Here is a 25,931-nt window from a genome sequence, read left to right on the forward strand (position 1 = left end):
TAGGTGCTTGATCCTTACAACTCTAGGCCAGCAGCCCTATCACTGCACTCACCCCAATATGATGACCTGTTTCAGTTATTTTAGGAGAGGTGGCTTTGGCTTTTTTGTTGCTGAAACCTATAAACTTTTTCTTAGAACGTTTCTCAATGCACAAAATACATAGGATCACAAAAATATACATAGGATTTCAAAAGAAACCAACCATATTGGAACACAGTCCTTCACTCCAGAGGTCTGGGTAGGAATTCCTTGAGTACAGGGACCGCGTCTTCATCTCCAAATTGCCAGTGCCTAGCACAAAGCCTGGCACATAGGTGGTACTTAGAAATGTTTATTTAACGAATGAATAGAAAGATAGCTATTGTCAAGTCAGCCTGAGGAGTGATCCATTGCAACTGCTTATGCACACATCAGTGGTTTGCATATGTCTACCCCATCTAAAATCATCCAGATTGGGGCTGTGAGGGAACCCATGCTCAACAACAGGTATCATAGCAGCTAGTAATGATAGGCTATTGGAAGACCAGGAAAACAATAAACTCATTTCTCCTGCTGGAATATTCAGAGCAAAGGTAAACAGGCTCTGTCTTAAAGAGGCGATCTCTTCAGTTTGGAAGCGTGATGCCTAAACGTCTTTAAATCTCTACCAACAGTTCTGATGGAAGAAAGAAAGGAACCTGAGCTAGCTTGTTGGTATTCTCTAGAGGTCTTCTGCTATCCCAAATTGGGTCTCTCATCTCTGAGAAAGAGAAAAGCATCCCTAAAGACCACACTAGGGAAGACATGTGCTCTTCTAGGTTTAGGCATAGTGTCAGTCTTAGAAATTTTTTGTTTATGTACCAAGAGAAAAAAACTAAAGAAGCAGAAACAAAAGCCATTTCCATCTCTAGATATATAAAGGGCCAAAACTTTGCTCTAAATTGAGTGCTAAGTTCTATTAAATATTTTAGAAAGAAAAATAAAACCCCATTTTAAAGCTGAAATCCACTACTACATGGGGTTCAGAAATCTCACTTTTACAGCTTTTAGAGAGACCTTCCCAAGTTAGAAGGCTTCTCTGAGAGATGGCAGGATGCAGTTTTCAGTCGCTTGATAGGGCTCCCAACATCTGTTGGGAGAAATATGGCTTCAAGTAGGTGCCTTCTTTTAAGGAAATTAAAAAAAAAAAAAAAAAGGAAACTACAGGTCAAATTTTTGCTTTTAATAGAAAAAAAAAGCCTCCCATTCCTAAGGTATGTGCTTTCCTTTTTGACCTATTTTTCCTTTAAGTTGTCTGCTGTTTCCCTATATTTTTCCTAGTGCAGTAAACAATGCAATCAAAGAAATAAAACCAGGGTCCACTCTTGCCCCAAACATTGAAGAGAGGGTCAAAGAGAAGGAATCACAGTATGGAAAATGGCCCAGCTCCAAATATACAAACATTTATGGAGGAAAAAAAAGAAAGGAAAACAAAACACATACCCTCCAAAGACATTATTATTGATGTTCCTGGTGCATGTTCTATAATATAATGTCACAGACAGTGTTTCTTTCCCAGAGTCCAGCTCGGTGCCTCAGGAAAGGCTGGGGGCGTTTACCAGTCTTCCCTGCCAAGCCTAAGGCTCTGTATGAGCTCAATCTCTCACAGAAACATCTGTGGTATAAATGAGTCTAAAAGGGGATGAAGGCAGGCAGGCACCTGCCACTGTTCTCTAATCAGCCAAAAAGCTGAAGAGCATGGGACTCACAAGACAGATGCCATCTCATGATGAGATGGTGGGGGGAGAACAAGAGGAAGCACCAAATGAGTGGCTACTTTTGGTTCCAACAAAACAAAACAAAACAAAACAAGGCCTACTGAATATGGCAGCTGGTCTGGGTGAGGAACTCCCCTGTTCCTGGAGTCATGCAATAAAAACGATGGCTTTGGAGCCCCAGCCCCATGACAGCCACAGGTTAAGAACCAGAGCAATTTACACCATATCACATAGTTTGCAAATGAATGGGCTGATCCCAGGTTAGGAGGCTAAGTGCTTTGACAAAGTGGGGGCCAAAGTGAGCTATCACTTTGAACCCCAAAGCATAGCTGTGGCATTCCTTGATTTCTACTTCTGCAAAACCATAAGCCACTGCTGCCACTGTTCTGTGGTGATGTATTCTTCCACTTACCACCAATATGGCACCCCTGGTAGCAACCCTCAGAGATGGGGGGACATCAGTTACATCTCTGGAAGACAGGTAATAGCCTTGCCCCATCCTCGCCAAAGCAATTCCCTTTCTAAACTGCTGCTGGCGTGCTACATTCCCCTTTAAGCAGAGTTCAACTTCCATTTGTTTCAGAGCCTTTCAAGGACACAAAAGAAAGTATACTTCTGCACCTGCATGCCAGTGGGTTACCTACCAATGTCAGATCTGTGTTCCAGAGTTTGGTCAATGCATCTTTACAAACATAAGACCAAGTGTACACAGATAGGACTAGTCTGTGAAAGCTCGCTGGTTACTTTGATGGCTCCTCCTAAAGAAATAACTTTCTTACAATAAGATGATTAGGACATTGAGTGAACTCTCAACTTCTGGAAGGGTAGCTTGTTTTGTCCATTTTTCAATAAGAGGATGGGAGGAACCCAACATTTTTAGTTATAACAATGAGATTTTGTTTTTGTAAAAAAGGATCCTATGTGGAAATGAGTGGGACAATGATAAAAATAAACAATTAAAATTCCAAACCAAAACATATCTCCTGGCCCCAAGATCCCAGTTAGTCCTCTAAGACTACAATCTCCACATTGTGGACTTGATGTTGATGTTCTTCCATCTCAGCCACAACTTTCTCCTCAGTCCTCAGCTCTGTCTCCAAGATGACTGCTTTGCTCTCAGTGTCTTCAGCCTCAGGGTCCGGGGCTGGGTCAATTTCAATGATGGTCTGCCCGTCCTCTGAGGTGCTTTCCACAGCCTGGATTGCTGAGGTCAGACCAGACTCCATGGCCACCAGCTCCACAGGGCTCACCATGGTAGCCATGTTGCCCAGGGTACTGCCATCCTGCATGGTGGTGGAGCTTAGCAGTGCCAAGCTAGATGAAGGGTGGATGGTCACTGTGTCTGGTGAGCTGCTCTTGGCAGAGGAGACCACTGTGGCGTAGCGGAAGAGCTGAGGGCCAGAAGGCAATGTGTGGACAGTCACAGGGCTGGAGCCCTGGCTGAGTGTGGCCACGGGAATATTGCCCATGGAAAAGGACTGACCCACTGGGGTGATGGTGATGGGGGAGATGACTGTGAACTGAGGCTGCTGCTGAACAGGAGGAGAAGGGCTCAGGACAGTGGTGGAGGCCGGCCGCTGGAGCCGGGGCCTTTTTGGAGGTTTAGGAGTGCTCACAGGCATCAGTACCACATTTTGAACTGTCTGGGATTTCAGCCTATGATCCTGGGCTTGCTTTTTTTGCTCTTCCAACTGACGTTCCAAGTCTATGAGGAAAAAAAACAAGACTGTGTGGAGGGGAGTGTAATATTTGGTACATTAAAAGGGGAGTCAGGTGACACGGGGTCTTGTCCGGGTTTACCTACTGTGTAGCCTCAGGCAAATCACTCCATTATGTCTTTCTTCCTTCTGGTACTGGAGATTAAAGCCAGGACCTTTGCCCTGAGCTACATTTCCAGCCCTTTTTATTTTTTATTTTGAGACAAGGTCTTACTAAATCACTAAATCACCCAGGCTGGACTTGAACTTCCAATCCTCCTGCCTCCACCTCCCAGAGTGCTGGGGTTACAAGCCTGGGCCACCACACCCAGCTCCATTGTTTTGAAAATGACTAGACTGGATAATTTATTTATTTATTTATTTTTGGTATCGGAGATTGAACTCGGGACCTTGCGCTTGTGAGGCAGACGCTGGAACCACTGAGCTAAATCCCCAGCCCCAGATTGGATAATTTTAAAAAATCCTCTCCAATAATTATATTTCATTATAGAATTAAAGGCAACGCAACAGTTCAGAATCTTTTTTAAACTGTGATTCTACTTTACTCAACTCTAGAACCTCTCTGGCATTTTGTCACCTATCAGCAAAATGCAAACCAAAGAAGCCTCCAACTGGTCTTTTTTCTCTTTTTCCAAATTTAGGCCCAGGTTTAAACCCAGGGCCTCAAGCAGGTTAAGCACCTGCCCTACCTCTGACCTACATCTCCAGCCTCATGTGTGTATGAATATTTGGGGCAGGGGGTACTAGGGATTGAGCCCAAGAACTTTACATTAAGCTATATCCACAATGATACATCAGCAGGGTGTAGTGGCGCATGCCTGTGATCCCAGCACTCGAGAGGCAGAAGGAGGAGAACTGCTGTGAGTTTGAGGCCAACCTGGGCTATATAGTGAGGCCAAGTCCAGCCTGAACTACAAAGTGAGACCCCATCTCAAAAAGCAAATGATACATCATAATTTTACATATTTATGTGATATAGTGTGGTATTTCAATGCCTCTATATAATGTGTAATGACTAAATCAGGTAATTGGCATATATATTACCTCAGACAAATAGCACTTCTTTGTGTTAGGAGCATTCAAAATCTTCTCTACTTGCTATTTTGAAATTTCAATTAATTGTTGTCAACCATAGGTGCCCTATCATATTATATAACATTAGAATTAATTCCTTCTATGCATCTCTGTACCCATTAATCATCCTCTCTCCACTTTTCCTTTCCCTGTACCCTTCCCAGACTCTGGTAACCACTTGTGTGTGTGTGTGTGCGCGTTGCTGAGCACTGAAAATAGGACCTCATGGATGCAAGATAATCATTCCACCACTAAGCCATATCCCCAGTGCTGGTAACCACTAGTCTATTCTCTACTTCTCTGAGATCGTACAGTTGGCCTTATAGCTTGAATACCTCTGTCTGGGTCTTTTTTTGTACTGGGGATCAAACTCGGGTCTTTCTGCTTGCAAGGGAGGCGGTGGAACCACTGAGCTAAATCCCCAGCGAAAGTTGATCTTAGTTTTTTTTTTTTTGGTACTGGGGACTGAACTCAGGACCTTGTGCTTGCAAGGCAGGTGGCAGAACCACTGAGCTAAATCCCCGGCCCTTCCTCTGTCTGGGTTTATAGATGAAATAAGGACCAGCACTCAAGAGAGGCAGGAAGATCCTAAGTTTAAAGCCAGCCTGGGGTACATAGCAAGCACAAGGCTGGGCTATACAGCAAGATCCTGTCTCAAAACAACACACAAACCAAAAAAGGCATGAGAACACATGCCTGATATCCCAGCACTTGGGAGACTACATAGGAAGTTTGAGACCACCCTGACCTACATAGAGACCTTGTTGCAAAAAACAAAAACAAACACCCCCCACCCCTGCCAACAAACAAAAAACCACTGGGTCTGGTGGTATGAGCACCCTGGGAGGCTGAGGCAGAAGGAACGGAAGTTTGAACCTAGCCTGGGCAACTCAGTGAAACCTTGTCTCAAAAAGTAAAACAAGGGGTGGGAATGTAGCTCAGTGCATAGGGCCCAAGTTCAATTCTAAGTTCTACACATGAGAAAAAAAGAAAGAAAGAGAAAGAGAAAGAGAAAGAGAGCGAGAGAGAGAGAGAGAGAGAGGAGGGGGGGAGAAAGGAAAAGAAAAGAAAAAAGGAAGGAAGGAAGGGAGGAGAGAAAGAGAGGTGGGAAGAAGGGAGAGAGGAGAGGGGCAGGAAAGGAAACAAAAGGAAAAGAAAAAGTACAAAAAAGAGAAAGGGAAGGAGGGAGCGGGGAGGGCAGCAAGGGAAGGATATCTGCACAATTTGTTCAACACTGTCATGGAGCTACAAGGGCCACTGGGAAAAACAATGGCTCGCAAACTGCCTTCCAAGGCAAGATGAAGTTGCTGCATTGGGTGGAAAATTCCTTTGCTGGTGACCTAAATTGTCATGGTCTCCCATTAGCCCAAAGAAGTCTATAGGAAGTTACAGAGGGCTGGGTATACAGCTCAGGGCAGAGCACTTGCCTAGAAAGTTACAGAGGAAGTCCCTAAGAATTACAGAACTGAGGTCTGAGTGTAGTTATTTTAACAGAGATCCAGAGAGGAAAAGTGACTTACTTAAAGTTATAGCACTTGGTCCAGGACAAAAATCTTCTGATGGCCAATTTAGCTGCTTTTTCATTACATGCCTATCACTATTCCTTTCCCAAGTGTCCAATTCAACCTTGGTGATCACTGGTGAGTCAGGTTCTACATTGTAACTTCTCCATTGCTTAGTATCTGATAAGCACCCTGGAAATAATCAGTTACACCAGTAGAGCACTTTGCTCCCTACGTGTGATTTTGTGATACAATAAGAAATGAATACAGGTTGGGGTGGTAGCTCATGAGTACAGTGCTTGCCTAGCAGGCACAAGACCCTGGTTTCGAACCCAGGATCCTCAAACCACACCCCCAAAACATAAAACAGCTATAAACTGTGCGTCCCATGCATGCATGCACACATGCAGACAGTTGCAGGCCCTGGTCCCAGCCAAACAGTTCCTAAAAACCTTGGAATCTCTAGAGTGATGAGCATCTCTTGAATACTAATGAGATGACTGGTGTCTGGGGACCCTTTGGGGTGGGGGCAAGTCTCCTGAGAGACCAAGTCATGATTAGAGAGTGGGCCCCTCTCAGACCTCTGAGATGGGGAGAGACCTTCGGCCAATCAGTCATGCCTGCATAATGAAGCCTCCAGAAAAACCTATAAGGGAAGAATTCAGAGAGCTTCCAGATGTTGAACCCATGGAGGTTCCTGGAAGGTGTACATCCAGGGAGGGCATCAGAGCTCCATGCTGCTTCTCATATGACCTTGCCCTGTATAGCTCTCCCCTATGACTGTTCATTTGTATCCTTTGCAATATTGTGGGTTGTGTTTCGTTTGGTCTGGTGGTACAGGGGATCGAACCCAAGGTTTTCACACTGAACTACATCCCCAGCCCTTTTTATTTTCAGACAGGGTCTCGAAAAGTTGCCCAGGCTGGCCTTGAACTTGTGATCCTCTTGCCTCAGCCTCCTGAGTAGCTGGGATTATAGGTGTACACCTTCAAAGTTTATATAAACTGAATTTTTTCCATCTTCAAAGGTAATTAGCTGGGTGTGGTGTCGCACACCTGTGATCCCAGCATTGGGGAAGCAGAAGCAGGGGATCTCTGTGAGTTTGAGGCCAGCTTTGACTATATAGCAATATCTATGGCCATACCACCCTGAATGTGCCCAATCTTGTCTGAACTATATAGCAAGACCCTGTCTCAAAAACTAGAATAAAACAAAACAAAAACGGTAATCAAAGAAAACTGCACTTGAAGCAGGGTATAGTAGCACATGCCTATAATCCCAGCACTATAAGGCTGAGGCAGGAGGATCACAAGTTTGAGTTCAGCCTGGGCAACTTATCGACTTAGCAAGACCCTGTCTCAAAGTAAAAAATTAAAATAGCTAGGAAAAATAAACAAATAAAATAGCTAGGGATGTAGCACAGTAGTAGTCAGACCCTGGGTTCAATCATTGGTAAAGTACAAGAAACAAAAACCCAAAAACCAAGGAATCAAAAATAATAATGACCATTGCTGATATGCTCAAACTGGTGACATAAATTGGCATAATCTTCTTGGGAATTGATAATAGGTCACAAAAATCCACAGGAAATTATCAATACCATTTAGTCTTAGGAAGTTTAGTCTTAGGAAGTAACTTAGGACATAAAAAAGTTACAGTCAAACAAATTTACCACAAAACCGACTATGAATGAAAATCTGGGGGCAACCCACTTTCTGGTCCCCCTTCTGTCTCTTAGGCAGAAGATTCCTTTCTCCCAATAAATACTTCCTATTCTTAAAAAAAAAAAAAAAGAAAGAAAGAAAAGAAAATTTAGAAAATTTAAATGCACCCCTAGAAAAATGTTCAAGTAAAGTATTACAGAATAATTTGGGAAAATATTAATATGACATGGTGAAAGGGCAGAAAATAAAAGTTCATGTTATAATTTTTTTCTCCAGTACTGGGGATTGAACCAAGGGCCTCTTCACAGACCTACATGGTCAGTCCCTCTTCATTCTTATTTTGAGACAAGGTCTCCCTAAGTCACCAAGTTACCAAGGCTGGACTCGAATTTGTAATCCTCCTGCCTTAGCTTCCCAGAATGCTGGGACAAGAAGCATGTACCATCAGGCAGGGGTTCATGTTATATCATAATTAGAACTAAAAATATAAGCTGAGTACAGCGGCACACACCTATGATCTCAGTTACTCAGGAGGCAGAGGCAGGAGTATAACTTGAGACCAAAAGTTTGAAGTCAGCCAGGACAACACAGGAAAACCCCATCTCAAAAAATAAAATAAAACAAAATAGAATAAAGCTAGGTGTGGTGGTGCATGCTTGTAATCCCAACACTCTGGAAGGCTGAGGCAGGTGGATCAGAAGTTTGACCGCAGCCTGGGCAACTTAATGAGATCCTGCCTCAAAATAAAAAAATAAAATAAAATAAAGGCCTGGAGCTACAGCTCATTGTGAAGGGCCTGGGTTTAATCACCAGTAAAAGAGAGAGAGAGAGGGAGAGGGAAAGGGAGAGGGGGAAAGGGAGGGGGGAGAGAGGGAGGAGGAGGGGTGTGTGAGAGAGAGGGAGATGGAGAGAGAGAGGGAGGCAGCGAGGGAGCAGGAAGGAAAGATGGGAGGACAGACAGGGAGGGAGGAGGAGAGGGAGAAAAAGAGAAGAAAAAAAGAAATTCAACAAGGAGCTATTAGAGGTCCACATTTCTAACAAAAACCATTCTTCTTGTGGTTTAAAGTTCTAAGTCAGAGAAACCACTGGACAATAATCTGTTCAAGATTTCTCTGCCAAGTGAGAAGTGGCCTCAGATAAATCATTTATCCTCAGTGCTCACAGGGCCCAAGGGACAGCACCCATTCTCACTTTCTTGGAGCACTGAGCAAACTCAGTAAACTGAGTTTAAAATATAAACTGGATGTAAAAGTAAGTGTGAAACAACACAAACTGTCCTTTTACCAATCAATTCTTTTTCCTTTTGGCTTCATGACTGACTATGATTATGTTCTATAGTTTTGAAAATCTCATAATCCATATCTCTGGTTTGTTTGGCATCTTTCTCTACCAAAAGCTGCTGCTGCTTTTCTTTCTGCTATTACAAAGTGTAGTTTTATTTTTGCTTTTTGTGATACGAGGGATTGAACCCAGGCCCTTCACATTAAGCTACAACTCCAGCATTTTTTTGTTCACCAGCCCTTTTTAAATATTTTATTTTGCGACAGTACCTTACTAAATCACTAAACTACCCAGGTTGAGCTCAAACTTGTGATCCTCCTGCCTCAGCCCCCAGAGTGCTGGGATTACAGGCAAGCACCACTCTGGGTTTCAGTGTTATACTTCTAAAACACAGTTTGGAAAAGAGCACAAAATATTTGACAAAAAGAGATAAATTATCTGAATGCTCATCTTTTCTGATAACCACAAATAGTTAAGAATTTGGAAAATTTATATCTACCAAAAGAACCAGTATCAATAATGTTAGACAATTACTAGGTTGTGTCTTCTGCCACCAACATGGCTGGATTAATGGAGCAATCTAGCAGACTCTTAATTCCCTAAAAGAAAAGGAAGAGGACCATCATTGGTTCTTTTTCCTTTGTGCCTCCTTTGCATCCCACCCCTCCATCTCACCTGGGGCTATTTTTCTTTCAAAAAGCAAAGTCTGATTCTATGCAAATGTTTAAAAAGTCCTAACCAAAGTCAACAAGAAAATGGAAAGACTCAGGGAAATGAACATGCTGTCTGCTAAGAAGAGAGGGAAGTTACACACCTGTCAGAGTATAGAGAAACTGCTCTTCTCCCTGCTCTACTTGGTTCCTTCTGTTGTCCAAAACCTTCTTGACAGTGTCCATTAGGCCAAATGTATGCGCTACATTGTTGAGAACAGCAGCATCTATTTAAAACAAAATACATGCCTGTAAAATTCAAACAGAAATGTTCCACCAGCTCCCTGTTTTCCTGCTTATAAATATGAAACAACCTAGAAATTATGGGACTCTCATTGCTTGTGTGTGTGTGTGTGTGTGTGTGTGTGTGCGCGCGTGCGCACGCACATGCACACATAAAGTACAGCCCAGCCTTTTTTTTTCCAACAGGGTCTCACTACGTATTGTTGGCTAGTCTTGAACTTACTATGTAGCCTAGGAAAGCCTCAAACTCAAGGTGATATTCCTCAATCAGCTGCCCAGAGTGCTGGGATTATAGGTGTTCACCACCATGCTCTGATTTTTTTAAAAAAATATTGTCTCAAAGTTAGGCATGGTGTGCATGCCTGTCAACCCAGCACTTGGAAGGCTGAGGCAGGAGGATCGCTACAAGTTCGAGGGCAGCAAAGGCTATGTACTGAGTTCAAAGCCACCTTGAACTGCATTAGGGAAACTCAAAAAGCAACAACAAAAAGACTATTAAAAAGATAGTCTTACTAAGTTGCTAAATTATCTCATGCTGGGCTAGAATTTGTGATCCTCCTGCTTTAGTCTTCTAGAGTGCTGAGATTATAGGTGTGTACCACCAGGCCTGGCTCCTCACAGCATTTCATTGTTTTTTTGAGACAAGGTCTTGCTTTGTAGTGCAGGCTGACCTTGAACTCACTTGAGCCCAGCCTGGCCTCAAACTCATGGAAATCCTCCTACTTCAGCCTTTTGAGTGCTAGGATTATAAGGGTGCACCACCATGCCTGGCCTCACTGCATTTTAATATTATTTTCTACAAAGATTTACCACATGTATAACTAATTTTGTTTTAATTGTTACACCTTTATATTTCCATGTAAATAAATAAAAAAGAAATATCTTATATCTAGTTGTAAATTCTAATTTTAGGTTTAGAAAACATGATGACTGTACTGGATAGAGCTAAATTTGAATCTCAGTTTTGCTACTTTCTATTGTTGCTACTGTTTGAGTGCTGGGGACTGGACCTACGGCTTTAGCCATGCTAAACACTAGCTCTTGTTTTGCTACTTGAGGGGGTTTTGGACATTGAAATATAGGGGTGTTGTACCTCTGAGATATAATCCCATTCTTTTAATTTTTTTTTTTTTTTTTTTTTTTTGGTACCGGGGATTGAACTCGGAACCTTGCACTTGCAAAGCAGGTGGCGGAACCACTGAACTAAATCCCAGGCTTTTCTTTTTTTGAGACAGGATCTCGCTTTGTAGTTCATGCTGGCCCTGAACTCACTATGTAGCCCAGGCTGCCCTTGAACTCACGTCGATTCTCCTGCCTCAGGCCCTCAAATGCTGGGATTACAGTGTGTGCCACCACATCCGGGTTTTTTATTTTGAGACAGGGTCTCACTAACTTGCCCAGGGTGGTCTTGAAGCCGGGATCATAAGTATATACCTCAATGTGGTTAATTTTGCTACTTTCTATTGGTATGACTCTGTGTAAATCATTTCACTCCTCAGTTTTCTCTCTGGAAAGAGATGAATAAGGCTATTATGTTTTGTGTTTTTTTTGGGGGGGGTACCAGGGATCTAACTCAGGATCTTGTGCTTTTGAGGCAGGTGATGGAACCACTGAGCTAAGTCCCTGGACCAAGGCTATTATGTTTTTAATGTCAATCATGGTGACTGGACTCTGGTATTCCAGCACTCTGGGAGGCTAAGGCAGGAAAATTCTAAATTTGAGCCTAGTCTGGGCAATTCAGCAACTTAGCAAGACCCTGCCTCAAAATTAAAAAAAAAAAAATTTTTTAAGGGCTGGGATGTAGGCTCAGTGTAAAGGTCTGAGGTTCAATCTCTAGTAATGAAAAAAAAAAGAAAGAAAGAAAAGAAAGCATAGGGACTAGAATTCCATGTTTCCCCAAAAGGAAGACCTACTCAGAAAACATGTTCTAGCAAGATTTTAGAAGAGATATCCCCTGAATTAGCCCTATTGTGCTTTTGGAGCTTTAGGGATTTCTCTTCTAAAATCATGCTAGAACTCGTTTTCCTGGGAGATCTTATTTTTGGGGAAACAGGGTACAAAATTACTATTATAGTGTTATGCCTGTCCTCCTCTACAAAACTTGCTAAAAGAGTTGTCAGTATTTGTGGTCATTATTTACTTTCTTTTCTTTTTTTGGTACCGGGGATCAAACTCAGGGCCTTGTACTTGCAAGGCAGGCGTGCTGCCACTGAGCTAAATCCCCAGCCCGATTACTTACTTTCTTAACTCAGACCACTTCACTTATACCATGAACATCTCACTCAGTTCTACAGTTTTTGAATGGGGGTCTCACACTGGCTCCAAAATCCTGTGCTCAAGTGATCCTCCTGCTTCAGCCTTCCAAGTAGCCAGGACTACAGGCTCACTCTACACCACTGTGCCCAGCTCTCTGGTTTTAAATAACATGTAGTCAATGCTAAGAACTCCCTCGTGTAATTCTACAGCCCTAACTTCTTCCTTGTTTCCACATACTTCTAACTGATCTCCATTGGAAAATCTCACAGCCATCTCAACTGAACATATCAAAAACTAATTTTAACTTACTCTAAACCTGTTCCTTCCCTGATGGTTTTCATCTCAATAAATGACATCAACATCACCATAGATAAGGCCCTGGGTTTAATCCCCAGCACCCCAAAAAAAAGAGGAGAAAACAGTAAATAAATGGCTTACCACTCAGCTCAGGTCAAAAAGTTATGAATTATCCTGCATGTCTTTCTTTTCCTTTCATACCACATCTAATCCATCAGCAAAATTTGTCAGTTCCATATTCACTTGATCTTAGCCAAAAGGCTGAGAAACGATGTCAGTTCCATATTCAAAATACATTTCCTCAGCAGGTACAGTGCCACATACCTGTAGTCTCAGCTACATGGGAGGCTGAAGCAGGACTGCAAGTTCTAGGCCAGCCTAGGTTACTTAGTGAGATTCCATTTCAAAAAAGAACAAAAAATACACCCCAAATCTGATCATTTTCCAGGTATACCATTATCTACTCTGATAGATGTCACATCATTTCTGTTTGTTTTGAGACAGGATCTCACTGTATAGCCCAGTCTGGCCTCAAACTCTAGGTGATCCTCCTGCCTCAGCCTCCCTAGCACTGGGATTACTGATGTGTGCCACCATGCTGGGACCATGTCCCATCATTTCTTGCTTGCCTAATCTTTTTATTTTATTTATTTATTTATTTTTGGTACCATGGATCAAACTCAGGGCCTCGTGCTTGCGAGACAGGCGCTGGAACCACTGAGCTAAATCCCTGGCCCTTTGGACTAATCTTTTTAAATTGTCCAATGGTCTTTTTTTTTTTTTTTTTGGTACCAGAGATCAAACTCAGGACCTTGCACTTGTGAAGCAGACACAGTGCCTCTGAGCTAAATCCCGGCCCTATTTTTTAGACAAGAGTCTCCCTGAATTGCCCAGGTAGAGCTGGGCATGGTGGCACCCGCCTGTAATCCCAACACTTGGGAGGCTGAGGCAGGAGGATCACCTGTAGCTTCACTCCAGCCTGGCCTACAATAGTAAATTCATGACCAGCCTGAACTACATAGTGAGATAAGAAAGAAAAGAAAGAAAGAAAGAAAGAGAGAGAGAGGGAGGGAGGGGGGGAGGGAGGGATGAAAGAGAGAAAGAGAGAGAGAAAAGAAAAGAAAAAAAATCTTAAAAATTGACCAGGCAGGACTCAAATTTGCAACCTTCCTTAACCAGGCATGGTGGCACATGCCTATAACCCCACCCCTTAGAGGCTGAGGCAGGATGATTGTCACAAGTTTCAGAGCAGCTTGGGCCCATAATGAGTTCCAGGCCAGCTTGAACTGTACAGTGAGACCCTGTCTCAAAAAACACAGCCAGGTGTGGTAGCATATGCTTGTAATCTCACTTCTCAGAAGGCTGAGGCAGAAGAACTGCCACCAGTTCAAGGCAAGCCTGAACTACATAGTGAGACACTGGCTCAAAAGAGAAAGAAACAAACAAACAAACAAAAAATGCACTTTTGAATGTGGAGCAAGTAACTTAACTTTTACAAGCCTCAGTTTTCTTCTCTGTATAATGGAGATAATGTCTGTACATCAGTGTTCTTGTGAGGCTAATAGGACTTGCCTACTGTTAGGAATACTCAATAAATGGCCACTATTGTTAGGGTCAGCACACAACACATACCTGTGACCTGGAAGGGAGCCTGGAGGAGCCGCTGTTGAACTCCCCTGAGTAGTTCCTCTATTTCCTTCTGGATATTGCAGACAACCTCTTCCATCAGCCCTACATCAGCAATTCCTTTCCAGAACATCAAAGTGTCCTCTGGCACAAGAGGGATAAGACAGAGGTAAACAAAGGATGCCAACGAGATACCTAGGCACATCTCTACAATGTTAAATCGGAACTATTTCAGTTCAGAAAGATTTTTTTTTTTTGGTACCAGGGATCAAACTCAGGACCTTGCGCTTTCGAGGCAGGGAGGCAGGCGACAGATCCACTGAGCTAAATCCCTGGCTCCCAGAAAGATTTCTTGTTAGGCCATTTTTGAGCAAAGGAAAGCAATTTTGGGAACTCTTAATTGCCTCCCTGAGTTGCTACCTAATTAGTTGGCCCTTTTGGACTTTCAGGGGCTTGGGATGATTGTTCAATCTGTCGTGCCCTCAATTTGTTATGGCTCCAGCTATAAAAACAGACATGCTCGTTCACTAAAAACATTAAGTTAAATCTTAAACAAGCATTAAATATTAAATATGTGATTAAATTCAAATTTAATTTGAACTATATAATATTTCCTATTATAAAACTTAGATAATGAAGATATTAAAGTAAATACTAATTAAAAGATATACTAATTAAAAGATATATACTATATCTTTTATACTTAAGAAAAAAAAACTATTTGGACAGAGACGGCTATAAGCTCCCTGCAGGTGGTGGCTATGTACCTAGCTTCTAGCAACACAGCCAACCAAAAAATAGGCAATGATAAATATTAATCTAATAGGGCCGGGGATTTAGCTCAGTGGTTCCGGGGCCTGCCTTACAATTACAAGATCCCGAGTTCGATCCCCGGTACCAAAAAAGAAAAAAATTAATCTAATAAATAAGCAGAGGATGATATGGACCTCTTCTGGTCCCCTTTAAGTGGATCATTAATTATCATTCTCTATACCACCTGCTACCTAGTTTTCCTTCTTACATCTTGAAGCTTGGTTTACCTAAGAAATGTGCCAAAGTTGGGGTTAGTTTGATAGGAGAAAAAGCATGGACTACAGTTACACAGCTGAATTCAGTTCTAACACTTATTGGTGGTGTGACGGGTCTTAGGCAGCTAGTGAACCTTTCTGAATCCCAGTTTCTTCCTGTGTAAAATGTGACTTACTAGGGTGGTTACATGGATTAAAATAAAATGTTTGTAGCTATAGTTAGTATTCCCATGCATGAGAAAAACCAGCAAAAGTAATTAACGGGTCTTCTTTCTCTATAATCTAATGATGACAAGGATCAGAAAAGTCGTAACAGATCTGAGCTGCACAGGAAGGTACCTGAAATTTCCTCGGAGTCTTTCTTCACACCCTCCTCTGTGGCCATGGTGACAGCAGCAGTAAGCGCAGAGTTCCACTCCAGCCCTGCCTCTTCCATGCTCTCTTCTGAAATGGCAATCTGTGTGATGCCACCTAAGAGGAGTCCATTACATGTGCAGCTAGTGAATTTTAGGAGAGTCATCACCATCCTCTAGCTCATATCCCCACAGAGACCTTGTTATTCTAACACACTGACCTCTTGCCTGCAGGTCCGTATCTTAAAAACTAGATTCACAGGTAAGAGGGGATGAATATTGGATTTTCTAAAAAAAGCCTGCCTTAGAAAGGAATAGAAAGGGAAAGATAACATAAATCACAACAGGGCAATCTGCTTCCTGAACAGATGCTTTTTTTTTTTTTTTTTTTGGTACCGGGGATCGAACTCAGGTCCTTGCGCTTGCGATGCAGGCGGTGGAACCACTGATCTAAATCCCCGGCAAACAGATGCTTTTGAAAGAGCCCGAAGGCATAGTTGCCAGGCTGCCCACTCAGGCTTACCGACGGTGAGAAGGACATGAAATAATGCTTTGCCAGAAGCCCTACTATAAACACATTCAACACTAAGAACCTAAAATGTATGAAGTTGCTATGTTTTATAAAAGACCCATGAACAACAGATTCACAGAGGAAAAGAAAACCTTTACTATTGTCTGTGGAGATTTAAAACAAAGAGAATTGAGAAGAGTCAAACTGATCCAGACAGACAATGTAAACTCTGCACTTGAAGATATTAATAAGCTAACAAAGGAATAATATTAATACAGATAATCAAGTAAAGCAGTTTTGGCCAAAGAAAAATGAATTATTTCAAAGCATTTTTCACTTTTCAAGTGAAAGAATCAAGTTTCTAAACTACTAGGTATTTTATACTTCCTGAAGGGGATTTAGATTACAAGAGATTTGGGGCTGGGGAGTTAGCTCAGTGGTTCCGACGCCTGCCTCGCAACCGCAAGGTCCCGAGTTCAATCCCAGGTACCAAAAAAAAAAAATAGATTACAAGACATTTAACATGTACTCACTCAGTGGTTAATCAGAAAATATTAGGGCTGGCCAAATATTGTGTGTGTGAGGGGATAACTGCAGATTGAACCCAGGGCTTTCACACCAAGCTACATTCCCAGTCCTTTTTTATTTTAAGAAAAGGCCTAAGTCACTAAGTATATGATCATTTTTTAAGCATAGTAATTCCCTAACCTTTTAAATCCTCATTGAGCATTTTTGTGACTCTCTGTTGGATATATTTTAAGTTTTGGGGTTTTTTTTTTGAGGTACTGGGGATTGAACTCAGGACCTTGAGCTTGCAAGGCAGGCACGGTGCCACTGAGCTAAATCTCCAGCCCTATATTTTAAGCTTTACAACAGTATTTGATACATCTTTTTTTGTTGGGGACAGCATCTCACCATGTAGCCCAGGCTTGGTCTTGAACTCACACTCTTCCTGCCTCAGTCTCCAGAGTGCTGGGATTGCAGGTGTATACCATCATGCCCCACTATTTGAGACACATTTTATCCAGCTGTGGTGTGGCTTCAGCTGGACTGACTGAATCTTTTAATATAATCTCTCACATGGTGACATCCTTGCTAGATGATAAGGAGGAGGAGCCCTAGACTTAAGCTCAACAAGCCTGAAACTAAGTGTGCGCCCATTCTTTTCTTTCGTCAGGAAGTCTCAGTTTGGCAATCTGGACCCACTCAGGCAGAGTTCCCTGATCCTTACAGAGCAGCTCCATAGTCCAGCCAGGCAATGGTACATGGTCTCTGATACAGCTGGAAACCAGTTGTCAGTCTGATCTGCCTTCCTATCCTGACCACTGCAGGAAAAAGGATTTTCAAAACAGTCTAATTTCAACCTTGATATGACAAGTGGCATCCAAGTAGGATCACTGCATATGCATTAAAAATACTAAACATCTTTTTAATGCTTACCATGTGTTCTAAAAAAACAAGGAAGGAAGGCTGAGGATGCACCTTAGTGGTAGAATGTTTGCCTAGCATGTACAAGGTCCTGGGTTCCATTCTCAGTACCACAAAACAAAGGAAACAAACAAACAAACAAAAACCAATCCTGGGCCGGGGATTTAGCTCAGTGGTTTCCCAGCCTGCTGTGCAAGCACAAGGACCCAAGTTTGATCCTGGTACCAAAAAAAAAAAAAAAAACCAATCCCCAGGACCAAAAAAACCCCACAAACAACCTCATAAGAAAACAAGATCTGGGGCTGGGGATTTAGCTCAGTGGTTCCGTCGCAAGCGCAAGGTCCCGAGTTCCATCCCGGTACCAAAAAAAAAAAAAAGAAAAAGAAAACAAGATCTGTCCAATAAGAATTACTTAAGAGGTTGGGTTTGGTGGCATAAACCTGTAATCCCAGTACTCAGAAGGCTGAGGCAGGAGGATCACTGCCAGTCTGAGATCAGCCTGGGCTACCTAGTGAGTTCAAGGCCAGTCTGAACTACTTAGTGAGACCCTGTCTCAAAAAAACAAAACAAAAAAATTACTTAAACTGGGAGGGCGGGGTGGGGGTGGGGGCTGGTATCTGTTTCTGAAGCATAGACTCCCACACAAAATCACCATACCTTCCAAGGTAATACTCATAAAAAGTGAAATTAAGGGCCAGGGATTTAGCTCAGTGGTTCTGTCGCTTGCCTTGCAAGCACAAGGACCCAAGTTCGATCCCTGGTACCAAAAAAAAAAAAAAAAAAAAAAAAGAAGAAGTCAAATTAAGAAACACCAGAGAGAAATAAGGGGGAAAGTGCTGTTCAAAAACACAGCAGGTTTTCAGGTGGTTTCCTACCCCCTACCATCGGCCGAAGTGGGTGTCTGCACCACACTTGTCTGCTGTCCTGGCACTGGAGCTCGTGCGCTGCTAATCAGAAGATCAAATTTGGTGCTTCTGCAGGTATTGGAGCACACTTTGTCATGCTGGTAAAAATCAATCTGTCCGGAGTCCATCATTTTCCTGTAAAGGGAGACAAAAAGTATCAGATCAGCCTGCACTCCAAGGGAGAACTAGGACACCACAGAGACAACTCTACAGATGAGCGAGATCTAACAGAGGTCACTGGGTTGAACAACTTATATTTGAGACTATCAGTTTTTCACTGGTCCTGCCCACATGTATCAGTACTCCTCTTTTCTTCTGAGTTAACTCACTGTGTTGTGAGTACTCTCTTCTACTTGATGCTATCACTAGGCTTCAAGTATGCAATCAGAATGTCACAGGATGCTGGGCATGGTGGTGCACGCCCTGTAATCCTAGCACTTGTAGGCTAAAACAGGAGTTCAGGGCCGGAGATTTAGCTCAGTGGTTCTGCTGCCTGCCTTGCACACACAAGGTCCCGAGTTCAATCCCTGGTACCAAAAAAAAAAAAAAAAAGACAGGAGTTCAAATTCAAAACTAGCCTGGGCTACATAGTGAGTTCAAGGCCAGCCTGAATTATATAGCAAGACCCTGTCTCAAAAAATCAAAATAATAATAATAATATTAATAATAATAAGGGTGTCACAGGATGACACTGAAACCAAACCTAAAAGAGAAAACAGGAACTCATATCTCTGACTTTTATTTATTTATTTATTTTTTGGTACCAGGGATCGAACTCAGGACCTTGAGCTTGTGAGACAGGCGCCAAAACCACTGAGCTAAATCCCAAGCCCCAGGAACTCATATCTCAGCACACGTGAGAAATGCCTCAAGGGAAATTAGAATTTTGTGATGAGATTCTGGTGTATTCCTAGAACTGCAAGAGCTGTTGCCACTTTTAGAGATTTAATGCTTCAATAGTTTTTTCCCCCAGTACTAGGTACTGAATTGAGGGCCAGGGAAGTACTCCCATACCAAGCTACACCTCCAGCCCCTTTTAGTTTTTATTTTGAGACAAGGTCTCACTAAGTTGCTGAGGCTGACCTCGAACTTGCCATCTTCCCCCCTCAGTCTCCTAAGTAGCTGGGATCATAGCACCCAACTTCACTAGATTTCTTCCATTAAAAAAAGAAAACAGAGGGCTGGGAATTTAGCTCAGTGGCATAGGTCGAGTTTGATCCCAGCATCAAAAAAAGAAAACACAGCAGGAAGTGGTGGTACACACGCCTAGTCCCAACACATGGGAGATGGAGGTAGGATGGTGAGTTCAAAGTCAGCCTAGACTACATACTGAGTTTAAGGCCGCCTGGACAGTTTGAGGCCCTGTCTCAAAAAATAGAAAGAAAAAAGAAAAAATAGGAGTTGGAGATGTAGTTTAATAATAGAACACTTGCCTGCCATATTCGAGGCAGTTTGATCCCTATCACCACAAAAAATAAAGAAATGAGGCTGGGGATTTAGCTCAGTGGGGCTGCCACCTGCCTTGCAAATACAAGGTCCTGAGTTTGATCCCTAGTACCAAAAAAAAAGGAATAAAAAATTATATTAAAAATTGATAACTATTCTCTTAGAGAGCAATGTTGACTATACTAAAGCTTCTCTAGAAAATATCCTTATAAAACTGCATCCATAAGACACTGTTATAATAGGACATGAACAAAACCATAGGGTATTTTAATTATAGTAAACTCTATGTTACAGTGTCAGTTGGCTTTCACTAAAGCTTTTTTGTTCTTTTTTTTGGTTTTTTTGAGACAGAGTCTCTCTATGTATTTTAGGCTAGCCTTGAACTCACTATGTAGCCCAGGCTGGCTTGAACTCATGGTGATTCTCCTGCCTAAGCCTCCCCAGTGCTACAGGCATATGCCACCATGCCTGGTTCATTAAAAATTTTTTTAGGGGGCAGGGGATTTAGCTCAGTGGTTCTGCCGCCTGCCTCCAAAGCACAAGGACCCGACTTCGATCCCCGGTACCAAAAAAACAAAACAAAACAAAACAAAACAAAAATTTTTTCAGGCATTCTGATACCTTTTCACATTTGGGAAAAACTGACACATACTTGTCTTTTAGGGAGATAAAACAGGCCAAGAACAAAAATGAAAAGTAAAGATATTCCTCCTCAAATCATTCTCACTGCCTGAACCCAGTCTTTCATTTGCTAAGCATGCTCTCTTAGCACTAAGCTCCAATTAAAAAAAAAATTATGTATCTCTGACAACAAAATAACATGTGAGGAAGACATTTAACATTTTCTGTGGAAAATATGAAAAATTATAGCTGACTGTGTTGGTGCACACCTATAATCCTAGCACTTGGGAGGCTGAAGCAGGAGGATCACCATGAGTTTGAGCCCAGCCTGGGCTACATAGTGAATTCAAGGTCAGCCTGAATTACATAGGAAAACCTTGTCTCAAAAAACAAACAGAGCCAGGGATGTAGCTCAGAGGCACAGCGTCTGCCTGCCAAGCGTGACCAGTACCAAACAAACACACAACCAAGAAAACAACTGCCCTTTAAATAATTTCCCACACAATATCAAAGTTTTAGCATATTTTCTGCCATTAAATTTTACTTTTTCTGTGTCTATTTTGTTTTTTGTTTTTTGGTTTTTTTTGGTACCAGGGATTGAACTCAGGTCCTTGCGCGTGAAACCACTGAGCTAAATCCCTGGCCCTAGTTTTGTTTTTTGAGACAGGGTCTCACTATGTAGTTCAGGCTGACCTTGAATTTACTATGTAACCCAGGCTGACCTTGAACTCACAGGGACCCTCCTGCTTCAACTCAAATAATGGGATTACAGGCATGAGCCACCACACCCAGCCCTGTGTGTCTATTTTAACACTGCTAAAATCACAGTACTTAGTCAACTTCTCTTTTTCTTTTTTTTCTCAGTATAAAGATTGAAGCCAGGGCCTCACATACACTAGACCAATGCTATGCCCCTGAGATACATTCCCAGTCTGATTTGGTCCATTTTTGTTGTTCCTCTCGAGACACAATCGTACTACAGGCCAGCCTTGAAATACTTCATTGCCCAGATTAGCCTCAAACTCATAATTCTCCTGCCTCAGCTTCCTGACTATTGGGATCATAGATGTGTGCCACCATATCCAACTCTGGTTTAGTCAGTGTTATACTTGTTTTATACATATTATATCATAACATTTTTCCATGTAAAAATTCTTCAGAAATAATTAATGATTGCAAAATAACCCTTAATATATACTCATATATATTTAGACGAGCCGTAATTTACTTTAGAAGTCCCATTAAGGCAGTAATTTTCATCATAATAATGTTGCATTGAACATTTTTATGCTTGAATCTCTACAAGCATTATAGATTTATCTTAAGATAGGTAACTTTAAAAAAGACAAAGAGTGGGCTGGGGATTTAGCTCAGTGGTTCCAGTGCCTGCCTCGAAAGTGCAAGGTCCCGAGTTCGATCCCTGGTACCAAAAAAAAAGCCTTCAACCTAAAAAAGACAAAAGATTTTTTTTTAAATCTTTACATTCTTTTATTGGAGCAAGATTCCCAACCAGTATACAGTGATGTATTACACACTATCCATCTAGACAGGTTAGGGTTACACTTTGCCTACTGATGGGATAGTCCCATTTATAAAGTTTTATACATCAAAAAGCTTTGAATTTGACTAGGCTGTCCATTAATTCACCTCTGAAAAAGTGACGTTTAATTTCAGCTCTATTTTACAGCAGTAAAAAACTTATGCATTAAGAAGCCTGTTACTCTGCACAGCGGCTTTGAGCAGAGTCCACATCCCACCCAGATTCACACAGTGGCATCTCAATTTTCTCCTAGATCCCTGGAGACCCTAACCCTCGAGCACCCCTTCCCTGGCTGCAGTCACCAGTGCACCAGGCCTACGTGAGGGTGGCAGAGGATGTGCCTATCACATCCAGGTACACAGAGGCCCATTTTAAGAGCTGCCGATTGGAGGTAAGAAGGTTACAACTGGAACTCAGCTCACTCAGATCCTGGTACCTCAAGTGACGTATTTTCAGAAACACTGGCAAACTGTATGTACCCGTCCACAGCTACGGAGACTTTAAGACACTGATTCAAATCCCTTTACCCCATCCGTATAACCCTGAGGTCTTCCTGGAAAGTGCGATATCAAAAAATATGGAGTTAGGTGACAAAGGTGGCGTTGTTACAAGTCAAGCTTGGAAGGCCCTCCATTCTGAGAGAAAACATCAAACTCTTCGCGTACACATGTAGTGTTATTGTAACAAAGCAACTTGTACACTTTGAACATTTAAAACTGCGCATCACCTTTTCCTTTCCAGTGAAAACAAAAAGGAATTTAAAAATAAACCAACAAAATTACAATAGAGAATGTCAATTCCAAGTAAGACCCTATAGGTTCTGCTGATTCTCCCATCAAGTGGCAGGGCTCAAGTCATCATTAGGAGAGGATTTTATTTTAAAAGCATCATCTTAAACTCCAAGGATGTCTGTTAACATCACAATTAAACATGCCAAAGGAGAAGCCATGTAAGACAAAAGATATTTTTAAGACCCTTGAGTATCTGTTCTACGGGAAATTTGTAATTCTTTTGTGTGTGTGTGTGTGTGTGTGTGTGTGTGTGTGTGTGTGTTTTGTGGGGGGTTTTGTAATTCTTTTTTGTCGTTGTTGTTTTTGGTACTGGGGATCAAACACAGGACCATGTGCTTCCAAGGCAGGCACAGTGCCATTGAGCTAAATCACCAGCCTAGAAATTTGTAATTCTTAAAAACATTGTAAATTTTTCTATCAGAAGGTGACAGTTCAAAGAATACCAACTAATATTAACTTTGAAGAGGGAAAGATTACCTTGGTAAACTTGTTAACAAAGAGGGCTGAGGCTTGAGAACATTAAATGTTCTGACATTTATCTCTGCAGTGGCAAGGATTGCATTTGCTGCACATAACTGTTATTTCCCAACAGCACCCTTCTAGTTTACCAGATTATTCCCAGACTTATCTGTCAGTCAGCCTACAATTCTCCATGATTCTTACACTTTCTTAGCACCTGGCTTTGCCCTATCCCTGCCTGGTGATTTTTAGCAGTTCTGTCATCTACTCTGAGCTTCTCTAGCAAGAGAGGATCTGACCCAGCATCTTGAAATCAGAAAAATTTGCCCTAGATCAACTTAATCTTCTGTCTCTCGCAGCAATTTTTAGATAAACTAAGGGCTGGGAATGCAGCTTAGTGGTAAGAGTGCCTGTCTCACATGCATAAGGTCCTAGGTTTGCAATGGGGAAAAAATACACAAAGAGAAAGATTAAGAGAACAAGTTGAAAAAAGAAGAAACAAGCTGATGGTCAAATAAAGGATGGAGCCCTCAAGGTGGCACACACCCACAATCCCAGTACTTGGGAGGCAGGGGCAGCAGGATCATCCCGAGTTTAAGGGCAGCCTGGGCTACATAAAGAGACTCTAACTCAAAATAAATAAATAAATAAATAAATAAGCAAGCAAGCAAGTTGGGCCAGGTGGCACACCCCTGTAAACCGAGCACTAAGAAAGCTGAGGCAGGAGGATCATCAGTAGTTCGAGGCCAGCCTGGACTACAGATATACATACATTAATTAATAAATAAAAAATAAATAAGTAACATAATGCATGGAACGCACAAGGCAATCCTTCACACAAATGTCAAGTTAAAAAGAAAAGACTGGATTCTACCATGATTAAGTACCCCAAAGTTTATTGGAAGGTATATGCTTGCCTCTAGTGCTTACCTGAGCATGATTCCACCCAAACGAATGGCTCTCTTCCAGTCCTTCAGAGTGGACTTGCCAGCCAGATGAACAAAGTGCTTGGGGCTAATCAGCTGATCATTGAACTAAAGTAAAAGGAAAAGTCCAAAGTAGTCCAATGTCAACTTGGGCAGGTCAAGAAAAAGAAGGAAATGATAACTACACTTGTTATATACAAAAAATACCCAAACAAAATTGCACTTTTGTTGTTTTATTTTTTGAGACAGGGACTCAATATGTAGTTCAGGCTGACCATGAACTCCTGGCAATCTTCCTGCGTCAGCCTCCCCAGTGCTGGGATTATAGGCATGTGCTACCACACCTGCCACAAAACTGTAATTCTTATACAACTTCTTTCTGCCAAGGATGATCCTTCTCTGAGCACAGTGCTCTTTCCTAACACAAAGCTACAGAACACACGAGGAGGCTCAGAGATGGTAATGATCAGCATCTACAGTCCACTTACACCCTCATTCAGGTGGCAGGGTCTAGCATTGAAAAGGTTAATCAAATAGCTAGGGCAGATGGTGCACACCTGTAATCCCAGCACTCAGGAGGCTGAGACAGGAGGATCACCATGAGCTCAAGGGCCCTCCTGAGATACACATGGAGACCCTGTCTCCCAAAAAAAAAAAAAAAAAGTGATCAAATGAACTGAAATAATCTATTTAGCCCTAATGATAAGATTCAAGGTGGCTGAAAGAACAAGTACAGAGGAAATCAACCTGAAAACTATAATTCTTTTTTAAAAAAACTATAATTCTTATTAATCTAGGGTGTGCCATTATGCAGAGGAGTACCTATTGACACAGCTGTGGCCGCCAACGGAGACAGAACAGTTATTTCCATATTATCCTCTCATGAAGATTACTTTTTTATCAGAATTTTTTTTCCCCCCGGTACCGGGGATCACACTCAGGACCTTGCACTTGCAAGGCAGGTATGGCGCCACTGAGCTAAATCCCCAGCCCTGAATAAATGCTACCACAATTCATGCCAGTGTGTATAAATGTATATATGCATGCGTGTGTGTGTGTGTGTGTGTGTGTCTGTGTGTCTGTGTATAAATTACTCTTACTATTTAAACATATGAGGCTCTGAAATATTAAATAACTTGGCTAAGGTCACCCAGTTAGTGACAGAGATGGGATCCCATTCATTCATTCATTGAACAAATATTTACTGATCACTATGAAAAAAGGAGGAAAAAAAAGCAACATTCTATGTGCACAGTTTATACTGGTGACTAAAAAGACGAGTTCCCTATTCTTATAGGACTGCTATTCTAGTGGGAGTTAAATCCAGGTCAATCTCACTTCAAAATCTTTTTTTTTTTTCTACTCTGAGTGACACAATAGAACAATAGCTGTAAAATTAAAAACACTGATTTGAGGCTGGGAACGTTTGCCTAGAATGTACAGGGCTCTGAATTCAATCCCGTGCACTATAAAAAAAAAAATTGATTTGGTAGAAGAGAGGAAAGAAGCCCTGCAACAACGCTTTTGAAAACAAGGAGCCCCAAGAGAGGCCTCAGCCAGAAGACAGTTACCTTGACACACTTCACATTTATTCCTGGACACACAAACTTCTTCCAGAGGAGGATGGCTTTGCTCTCCCCACAAGTTATGGGGTAAGCAATTTCCATGTCCTCATTTGCTTCTATAGTACTTGCATCTGAAAATGGAAAAAAAGTCAGTTATTTATTGCACAAGATTTCCCCAAAGCTCAGATTTCAAATTTCTAATTCTCTGGTTCCTCTGAGAAACTGACAGGTCACTCTTGCTGTTATTGTTT

At 41.9% G+C, this 25,931-nt stretch overlaps 1 protein-coding gene across 14 annotated transcripts in view; it reads right to left on the reverse strand.

The window, feature by feature from the left end:
- Positions 1–1,186: 1,186 nt before the first annotated feature.
- The window catches only part of Gmeb1 (glucocorticoid modulatory element binding protein 1), a 41,864-nt gene continuing 17,119 nt past the window's right edge, over positions 1,187–25,931 (reverse strand). For all 14 annotated transcript variants that reach the window (XM_004850775.4, XM_021263209.2, XM_013074386.3 and 11 more), the window contains 7 exons: positions 25,687–25,811; positions 24,120–24,223; positions 18,310–18,467; positions 15,475–15,606; positions 14,114–14,251; positions 9,790–9,912; positions 1,187–3,441 (listed from right to left, as the gene is read on the reverse strand). In XM_004850775.4, the coding sequence (XP_004850832.1) occupies positions 2,738–3,441; positions 9,790–9,912; positions 14,114–14,251; positions 15,475–15,606; positions 18,310–18,467; positions 24,120–24,223; positions 25,687–25,811 (1,484 nt within the window). In that variant the 3' untranslated portion in view covers positions 1,187–2,737. The remainder of the gene's footprint in view (positions 3,442–9,789; positions 9,913–14,113; positions 14,252–15,474; positions 15,607–18,309; positions 18,468–24,119; positions 24,224–25,686; positions 25,812–25,931) is intronic.

This window comes from Heterocephalus glaber, unplaced genomic scaffold, assembly GCF_053883595.1.
Source record: "Heterocephalus glaber isolate CG9 unplaced genomic scaffold, H.glaber_assembly_v1.0 deba00001452, whole genome shotgun sequence".
NCBI classification, from domain to species: Eukaryota; Metazoa; Chordata; class Mammalia; order Rodentia; family Bathyergidae; genus Heterocephalus; species Heterocephalus glaber.